This window comes from Astatotilapia calliptera, chromosome 20, assembly GCF_900246225.1.
Source record: "Astatotilapia calliptera chromosome 20, fAstCal1.2, whole genome shotgun sequence".
NCBI lineage: Eukaryota > Metazoa > Chordata > Actinopteri > Cichliformes > Cichlidae > Astatotilapia > Astatotilapia calliptera.
The window spans coordinates 4,765,925-4,776,198 of NC_039321.1; the positions used below are offsets into that span (position 1 = coordinate 4,765,925).

The following is a 10,274-nucleotide window of genomic DNA, read 5'->3' on the forward strand; positions in this document are numbered from 1 at the left end:
AGCTTGTCAACCACCTGCTTGTAGCAGGTCACAGTTTATTTCTGCTGTGATTTTATACACAGGTAAAAGTTGTTTAGGACCAGGATGGCTTTGGTGAGAGTAAACTGGAATAATAACATAATATAATAACAATTTCTTTGCTTTTGTTTTGTTTTGCAGCTTCCTTAATTTGTTTCTTTTTAGTATCAGTTTTTTTAGGTCTGGTAAAAAACAAACAAACTACTATTTGATTAAAATAAATGCTTTTAAAATGATTAACCATGCACACCGTTAGCCAAAGTTATGGAGCATGAGTTGAGACAGAATGGTCTTGAGGTAAACCTCTATCCAGACTGTTAGCCACAGTAAAAAATACAATTAGGGATCTCTAATAATGCTGCATGATTACAGACACAGGCTTGGTTATAGGATTACTATCTGGAAATCCAACAGCTAAATGCAATGTACTACTCACAGGTCAGTTTGCAGAGCTTTATGCAACTGTTTCATTAAATCTGTCCTACAGAGTTTCTATGGAAATATTAATGGGAATAACAGGATTAGTTTTCTGTTAAGTTAAACTAAACTATCAACTACCATAAAGAAACATTTTTAACCTGAGATTAACTGATTGAAAGCACATTAATATTTGCAATAAACAGAAAAGAACATTCAGTTTTGTCTGAATTATAATCACTTGTTGATCTTTGTGAGAGGTAAAGTGCCATCAACAGCATTAATACTGTTTCTTAACTGCAGAGTACAGAGGAGGTGAAGCATCTGTGGTGAGGTTGGAAGGGCTGGTATGTACCAGAGGTGTGGAATAGACGACTTCATCCGTTTTACTACAGGATGTGTTGTTGGTGGCAGGAATGTTGGAAAAATCCACTTCAGCATAATTAACTTTATTCATGTCGTCTTCAGCCTGAAAGAAAAGTGAGATCAACCTTCAGACCCTTAAAAACGTGTTTGTAATTAAATAATGGTTTATGGAGCTACAGCCTGAGACATCATTCTTTCTTGTACACATAAGTTGTACCCACATTTTGAGTGTGAAATCTTTAAAAACATAACCCTCAGCCATGTTTTCTGAATTGCTCTTTAAGTTATATCTAAACAAAAAGTAAACAAATGTCTCGTGAATAAAACGAAAGTGTTTGTACCTAATAAACTGGACCCAAATCCTGTGCATTGAATTTGGCCATTTCTAGTCATTGCTATTAGCTGGCAGAAAGAAATGCAACAGTATATCCACAGGGCATAATAATAGTATAATATCCATCCATGACTACTGATGAATTACTTCATTACTCAGACTGGTTTGTCCTGGATTTGGACATCAGAGTTTAAAATAAGAAACGAGTTGTATCTACTTTGTTCTGAGAACAGGTGGTGAGGTTGTAGAGGTCGATGTTTTCAGCTCCATCTGGTTGGGGGCCTTTTGCAGTGGTGTAAATTGAAGACACTTCCACCTTCCTCTGTGGGGCCCCCTCTCTTATTTCTTGCTTGGCCTGGAGAAGGAGAATAAACCAGATGGTGGATACAAATAAAGCGATAATGAAACTCAGGTGTCTCACAGTTCCTAAAACTCACCCGTGTAATGTTGGCATACTCTGTTTCCACAGGAGGTCCTGAAAATGCAGTTCATAAAACAAACATCATTTAACATAATTGATAGTCTGACCTGTTTAAAGCCAGGCTGGAAAACTACTGACTTTGTAAGATATCTCAGCTTTTTCGTTAAGACACAATAGAATTTAAACAAAATGTACATGAGTCAGTTTTTTTATTCTGTCAGCAGCAGAGATCAGTGGGTGTTAAGTTCATACCTGATGACTAGGTCTGCAGCATAAGTTTAGATTAACTGTAATGTCGGGTTAATCTCCAGGAAATTAATGTGTGATGTGCGCTGTAAAGATGAAACACTGCTGTGTGTTTATTGTAGGCTCACCTTTGGGTTTAATGGCCTTCCTGTTCTTGTAGAAAATCAGCAAAGTTGCTGATAAGACGATGATCACAAGAACCAGAGTCAGAATCATGTAAAGCATCTTATCTGCACCTCAGCAGGACAGAGTTTTAGTGTTACTCTCTTAATCAATAAAGGTTAACTGATGCAACTAAAGACACACAAACTGTTACACTGATACTTGTATAAATTCATGGAAAGAAATCTGAGAAACTGCTGAGTGATGGACCAACAACATCTTTGTCTGCCACTAAGAACTCATGTAGTGAAACTCTAATGAAGTCAGGCATGTTCTCACTCAGCTTTTAATGCCCGGTGGTTTAAACTTCTTGAGTTCTTCATTCAGATGTTGTGCCATACTGCACTACTTTTATTTGATAACTTTGAAGTTTAGCTTAAAATAAAATGACTCTTGTACTTTACTTTTTGTACTTTAATTCTATTTTAATGTGAATACTTTTTTTTCTTTTACTTCTAACAGAGTTGTGTATTTCTTCACCGCAACTGTTTCTAATTATACTTCAGGAATAAATCAAAGTGCTTCTTCCACTCCTGCTGATGTGTCATTAATGGACATGGATGGAGGTTGTTTGATAAACACGAGACTGATTCACACTCACACATTCACACGTGCATATATGATACCTGAGCCTGATGATGGTGTTTCAGGAGAGGTTGATGAAGGTGTGAAGCTTCCTGAACTGAAGTGTGTTGTTGTTGTTGTGGAAGCTGATAAGAGAAATGTTGATGTTGATAAAGGCTCATGAGGTGTTGGAGTGTCTGAAGCTGTGAGCAAAGAAACAATCAGAATAATAAAAATCCTGCTTGAAGCAGCTTTTCTGTCTGCATGTGAGTAATAGGTGTTAATGTGTCTTTACAGCACAACTCATGAAACTAAACGTGTAGTGTAAATATGACACATGTAGGTTATTTGAAAGATATGGAACTGTGATCATTGAGACTTTCACATCTTCAGGGACATGAATAATATTTTTTTTACTCACCTCCTGTGATGACAAGCTGGAAATCACATGGTTGAAAACTCGTGTCCAGTGTGCAGCTGTACCGTCCTGAATCCGACTTGTTCAGCTGTGTGATGCTGGCATGCACAATATCCTTTGAGAAAATTTTTTTTTCATATTTGATGCTGTATCTGCCTCTCTGGGCTGTGTAATCAGCTGTTTCAATGAGAATGTTTCCAGTTTCACATTTGTCTTTGCAGAACAATGTCTTTCTTCCAAGGATATAAAATTTGCATTCGACTGTGATGTTTCCTCCTTCCACTCCTTCATAGACGAGAGTTTCAGCATTGGCAAGTCCAGTGTTTCCATCCTGCAGGTCTGTGGAAAACAGGAAGAATCAATTCTTACCATCATGTAAAACACTGCAGTCCAATGATAAAGTATTTTAAATAAATAAAACTGGAAACAGATACTTATACACTTTATTATAGTGCAACATTTAAAAGTACATCAGTTAAATTACATTTTTACTTGTCATTAGACTTTGTACAGACTTACACAGACCATCTGCTGAAAAAGACTCAGAATTAATCTCTTGAAAACCAACCTTTCATTTGTTTATGAGTTTATGGCAATTTGACGATGCTGCGTAAGTGTTGCCCTGTTGTTCTTAACTAGCTTAATAAAAACGTCATGGAAAAATGATTGTTGCATTACAAGCTCTGAATAATTCAGAAAGAAGGAAGCAGCACTATTTACTTCCATACAGATATATTAGTATAAGACTACAGTCTGCATTTTAACTGTCTGCGTGAGAAAAGGCAACCTTAAGTTAATTTTTTTAGACATTATAGAAAAAACATTTGACTGGAAACAAACTGAGATAAAACATTTCTGGGCAAGGCAGTGGGACGAAACAAAATTTGAGTGATCTTACACTATGTGTAACCACAGGAACAGAGAAAGACAGAAACAGTTTGTGGTTAAAACGGTTCAACAGGGAACAAAACCTAGAGGTCAACTTTCTTATAAGAAAGCAACCAAATAAACACCGAGAGGAGAGAAAATTAAATATGAAGAAGAAGAAAATTTACTTACTGAGGAAGATGACGTAGAACAAAATGTGACAAACTTTCATACTGATGCTCCGAAGAGTTCAAGCTGATTCTCTCCCTTCTCTATTTACAAGCTAGGAACTTGTCACTTCTCTTATTAATGTGCCCCTTCCTTAAAATAAACACTCCTCCTGTCTGCAGTTTTTCCACAGAGACATGATAAGTGTCTGTTTCCATTTAAATTATCCTCCAAAACGTTACTCTTTTGGTTTTCAGAGTTCTTTTTTTGTCTCTACCAAAACAGACTGTATGGACTTCAATGAAAATTTCTTTTAAATAATTGTCTGACAGTGTACTACTGCTTCCCTCAGTTCCTCCTCCATCCTCTTTCAGCTCACCCCTCCGTTAAGACCAGCCTTCATTTAAGTCAGCTTTCTCCTGATTGGCTTGTAAACATGAGTTTGTAACGGCAGGTGGGTGGAGCTTCCTGAGCTGTGTGTCAAAGATTGCAACATCTAAAATATCCCCTCTAACTGACGTCATACACAGAAAAGAAAAGAAAAGAAAAGAAAAGAAAAGAAAGACTGTCTATCAAGTGAATGCTTGGCTTTGCTTCACAGTTAGGGTGATCAGATGTTCCTCTCTTTGTGGGACTCGTAAGACTTTTATTATAGTCAGAAGACTTTCACGTGAGACAGTCTAGTGACCTGTCCACCTGTCCACTTGTGTCCCTGTGGGACATGCGAGGCTCAAGAATCCCGGAACCAATGAATAGTGCAAGCAAATTACTATCAGGAGGGGCTATGCGCTTACCTGCTGCTCTCTGGCAGGTAGGTCCATGCCCCCTGGGTTTTAAATCACCTTAGAACACACATGCATCAACACTACATGTGAGCGGGTGGAGGGAGGTATGGCGTCTTCACACCCCCGTTTTCTGTTGCCTGTTGGGCGGGGGGGCTGGGAGGAGGAGTTGGCCGTCCGATTGGGGTCTGGAATGTGGGGCCTCCCTGCTGCTGCAGAGTCGGGCGGTCTGCTTCTCTCCACCCCAGGGAAAAGGGTAACACCACCTGGGTCTGGGTGCAGTTTCCCCCTCCAGGAGCAAGGGTAAGTAGACCTGGGGCTTAGAGTACGCGTGGGGAGTGCGATTGTGTGTACAGTGTCTATTTATGTCTGTCTCCATGTTGGGTGAGTGCTGAGTAACTGCATATGAGAGCATGAGGGTGGGAATAGATGTCAGTATCTGTGTGTGCCTGTATGTTTGTGTCTATATGTCAGGTCGGGTATCAGACGCCACCTCTCTGGGGACATCTCCCCCACCACTCCCCCTGCCATTGGCAGACGCCCTCAGACATCGGTGCATTGGTGGTTCTTTGTGTTCGGGGATGGGCATCCAGGTACGCACCGGCTCACTCCTTGGTGGCTTCTTATCAGGGCCTGGAGCCTGGGGCTCGCTCGGGCTCCTTCGGGGGTGGGGTGCCCTCAGCCTCTCGACCTGTGGCTCGGTCACTCTGGCACAGCTGAGTGACTGGGTGACTCCCCACACCCTCCAGCAGATCATTACATGAAGGAACCTTTTAAATACAAGCGCGCTCATGCTCACAGGTGTACACACGGGTGCTCACACACACAAACTACACCCTTTTTGGCTCCTACCTCAAAGCACACTGTGTTCTGTTGCTCTTACGTACTGCACAATAATATTTAATATTTAGTATTTACTGTTATATTCACATAGATCATCACAATGATGTTGTTTATTATATTGTTCTTTTTTTTGCTTGTTTTCTCTTTTTTCTTTCTCAGCAGGTGATCCAGGTGATTGATATTTGTATTTTCTGTCTGTTTGTTTTGTTGGTTTTTGTTTTTTGCCCTTTATCACCGTCCCTCTTCCCCGCTGTTTTTCTTTCCCTCTTTCTTTCTCCCCTTTCTTTCCCCCAGTCAAGTCTGTCCCGAGTTTAGCAAGTGAAAATAAAATAAAATAATCAATTAAAGCAAAGGTGAAACAAATAGACCAATACGGCAAGGCTGGGATGGTCCATTTGGTAAAGTAAATCCGTTGGACTTCTTTCTTTGCCTTTAGACAACAATTCTGATGGCAAAAGAACCAATCAGGACAGGTGGGAAAAAAAGGCAAATGAATTACATCCAAAATTTTCATGATATTACAGGTTTTATTTTATGTTATTTCATTTTCAATATCTTTGTCCTTTTTGATATTAGAGAGTATAAAGTCACTCCCCTGAGGTTCAGATTTGTCCATTATGTTTGTGTTTTACTATCTGGAGGAAAGTTACACAGATTTTAAATACAAAACATTTTGAATGCGTGCTAAGGCTGCTGGTACATCCTTAAAAAACTAGGAATAAATCAAGTGTATGAAAATAAACCAAGATAGTGTTACGAGTTCAAAATTGGGGATGGAGACAAGAGAAAAACCACAATAACAACACTGGTCCGGCCGGGTTAAGTCAAACGATGATTTTAATAGTCACACGCGTGGGAGATGGACACTGATGCAGACAGCCTCAGATCTCCAAATGGTGGAGCATTAATCAAACTCTTATAGCCTCTGGTGCCCCCACCTTATCATAAAAGCCTAAACATTCACATGCTTTTCTCTCACACGGCGCCTAAGCTACGACCTTGGCTCCCTGTTTTATCTGCTCCTGCTGAGATGGGGCAGAAAACTCCAGCACACTCTGTTCTCTTCTAATCAGACAAATAAGGCGATGACTTTCTGCAAACAGTATTTCTTATAACATCATAAAACAATATCATTCATCCACAATAAATCAGCAGTCTAATGTAATGCAAATCAGTTTAACTAATGCAATAGTTATCAGCTTCTTCTCATTCAGGAGAATAATTCAAACTAAAACTACATAATAATTCACAATCTTTAACTAGGGGTATGACATGGCATAAAATAATATTATAATTTTACACTCCCCCTGATGAGCTCATTAGAATAATGAGCTCACCAACACCCTATAATCCAGTGTGGCCGGGTTCATCTCTTCTCACTCCTGAGGTCCTTTGTCCCCCTGATGGGCAAACCATATGTGAGATGACCTCTGTGTTTGCGCAGTTCAGATGTAAGAAAAACTATTGTTACAACAGTAGCCGGCACAGATGACACTCCCCAGTTCTCCCCCAGCTTTATTTGGTGCTACCTTATACCCTTCACACTTACTCAGCCTAGAACCTCTGTCCAAGGAGCTTTTAGCCTTTATTTTATTGCTGCAGTTACCAGTGTCGTCCAGTTGGTTTTGATACGCAGCTCAATCGTCTGGATGTCCGTGCCAAGCTCCAGTCTACGCTGCTGCGCCAGCTCTTCCTCTGTCTCTCCCAGCCAAGTCAAGATTTTTGTTCAGGTCAGAGTTCAGCTGCTGCCACTGCTGCTCGTTCTGCTTTGTTCTCATCACAATAAATCAGCAGTCTAATGTAATGCAAATCAGTTTAACTAATGCAATAGTTATCAGCTTCCTCTAATTCAGGAGAATAATGCAAACTAAAACTACATAATAATTCACAATCTTTAACTAGGGGTATGACATGGCATAAAATAATATTATAATTTTACAATAGTCTCTGACACTACTCCGTTACATTTCCTTGAACTCATAGTTGGTGCACTGTAGAGGAGTTTCCTGTCCTCTGCAAATGACTCATATCTGCCATCATTAAAAGTTGGCAGGCACGTGGACGTCTGCACAAAACCTTGAGCTCAAAGTCTGACGACAAAATCCGTGTCACTGAGCCTGGTAACGTAAACAATAGAAGTACTATTGCCATGTTTCATGCAGTCATTCAGTCTGACAGGAGCTCATGTCTGAAAACTGGTTATTGTGTCTGAGTGTAGAGTAGATTTGGTCGTGATCTCTGCTCGCCATATTGAGGCTTTGGTAGATCGAGTCTTCACATGAGGAGACTGGATGATAGCGTTCACTGAGACTAATCTGGGAAAAAAAACAACAATAAATTAACTGAACTGAGAAGAAAAGACAGAAACACAACAATAGCAGTGACACAACAGACCTAAAGTTGATGACGTACTACAGGTCTTTAATGTCAGGATGGAAACAGAAGCTGTGTGTTTTATACTTGCTTAGTATAAAGAGAAGTGGTGTAAGTGGAGTTATTTATTTATTTATTTATTAGCAGTTTTTCAGTTTGCTCAGCTTCATAAAATGAATTTATTGTAACACAGCAGAGTCATTGAAACGCTGCTTTTGTTTTACCAACCAGACCTAAAAAAAAAATCTATTTCAAATGTAAAAGTATACGATGGAAAATGTCACTATTTGAATGAAAGCTGATCACTGCTGCCCCCTGTGGAGGACAAATATTTATTCAACCAAACATGTAAGCAGCGGAAAACAGTGAAGTCTTAATTTTTTTGTTTTTATCTTGAGTTTAGTTTCATACATATCCAGAAAAAAACACATCTGCTTCTGAAACTACTAAATATGTTACTTTCTTGTAGTGTGTGGTTGCTGTCAGATCTCATACTTGGGTTGATGGAAACAGCAACATTGTGACTAAAACACTAAGCTGCAAGGCACAAAAGACCGAGATAAGCTGAGTGGGATTTAAAAAATCAGGTGATGATTCTTTTGGATTATTAATGTTCAAATTACAAACAAAAAGTTTTTTAGTGTAGTATAATGTTAATGCATGTTAGGCACATGCTGAAGTGCAATATTACTTAAAAGTTTCCCATTAGATCAGCACATAAACATAAATTGGAAATCCTGATCTTTTGTTTCTTTCCAGCTCAATAGTACAGTTTTTTTTTTAAGATGACAAAGAGAGTAAACAAGTAACTGATAAGTCACCTCAGTCTGGCCTTGTTCTGAGTGTCTCCTGCTGTTCAGACCTGTAGAAAAGACAGAAAGTTACTATTAACTTTATTCACTGAATTCTTACATGTTTTTTCAGAACCTAAAACATTTTCAGCAAAGTGCTATGTGAGTGCTTTTGCCTGTTGGATATAAACTGTGACGTAACCTGGGCACGTCAGCAACCAATCAGTGGCAAAAGAAATATTTTGAATTAATGAATATCAAATGTGCAGATAATGTTGGAAGGTAACTCACCGAAAGAGCCACCAGCCCATTTTCTGTAGATAAGCAGCAGAGCAACAGGCAGCAGAACCACCACCACAGTTATACTTACAACCAAATGCAAGGAGAAACCTGGATGAAAGACAAGAGAGGCGGAGACGCACAGTTCCTGGTAAATCCTGGTGAAATATAAAGTGAAATACTATCATCCCTGATCACATGTGTAGCATTTGTGTGTGTGTGCATTTGATGCTGCGTTGGTGTTTTTGGATGGATGACTAGGCCTCATGTTTACTGGCTAAGAGCTTCTGTTAAAGAAGTATGATTTATTTTCCTTTTACTCTTTTTAAGGAAGAGCACAATTCAGTAAAAACATTATTGTTCTGTGTATGGATCATCCGTCAAGCAACTAAATTGAATAGAATGAATTCAATTAGGTGAAGCATGTTCGGTGCAGGTTACCGCTAGGAAACAGAAATACATTACAGGAAATAATCTATAAAATATAAACCACAACATAGTCCTACAGGAGCTCGTGAACTTTTCGTGTTAGACACATGTTTGTAGACACAAACAATTTTTCATGTTGAAATACTATCGTTGAAGTTTGGTGAATTTTCGGTGTACAAAAACAGCTCTTTCTTGACGCTTTCATGGTTTAGAACTGAGCACTAATCAGAATAAATGTTCTGAATCCTCACCTCATCATCTAGATCAGCGGTCCCCAACCTTTTTTGCGCCACAGACCAGTTTATGCCCAACAATATTTTCACGGACCGCCCTTTAAGGTGTCGCGGATAAATACAACAAAATAAAACTAGTACCGAAAAAAATAAGATTTATTCATAACACACGTAAAAAGACCCAGGAAAACCGAGTTAACAATAAAAACTATAATAAAATAACGCTGAAAAACGATAAAAACCCTGAAAACCATACATTTCACACCTGAGCCTCAACTCTCACGGCCCGGTACCAATCGACCGGTACCGGTCCTTGGCCCGGGGGTTGGGGACCGCTGCTCTAGATGTATGAGGAGAGGCAGAGCGTAATCAAGTGCTGCATTTCAGTAGGAGTAAATCCATGTAAACAGCTAAAGTATTTTTTTATAGTAGAGTCTAGATTTAAAAAAAAAAAAGACCACATTTTATTTTATGTTTTTGCAAATACAGTATCAATATGAGTTGAAGTGAAATAAAATGACACTTATATGGTTTAGTTTTATCTGCAAAGAAAACCTTATAAA

The 10,274-nt window shown here is 39.1% G+C and overlaps 1 protein-coding gene across 3 annotated transcripts; it reads right to left on the bottom strand.

Annotated features, from left to right (window-relative positions):
• Window positions 1–206: 206 nt before the first annotated feature.
• Window positions 207–4,333, bottom strand: LOC113014002 (uncharacterized). 3 transcript variants are annotated; one of them, XM_026155283.1, is made up of 7 exons: window positions 4,006–4,333; window positions 2,950–3,285; window positions 2,591–2,674; window positions 1,931–2,032; window positions 1,573–1,610; window positions 1,353–1,490; window positions 207–904 (listed from the first exon to the last, which is right to left on the bottom strand). In XM_026155283.1, exons 1-7 carry the CDS (start codon window positions 4,043–4,045, stop codon window positions 716–718), a joined length of 927 nt encoding a protein of 308 aa, XP_026011068.1. In that variant the 5' UTR covers window positions 4,046–4,333; the 3' UTR covers window positions 207–715. The 3 variants fall into 3 exon arrangements, with proteins under 3 accessions (XP_026011068.1, XP_026011067.1, XP_026011069.1); XM_026155282.1 differs by having other exon boundaries at window positions 2,591–2,731; XM_026155284.1 differs by lacking the exon at window positions 1,931–2,032 and having other exon boundaries at window positions 2,591–2,731.
• Between the last annotated feature and the right edge of the window lie 5,941 nt (window positions 4,334–10,274).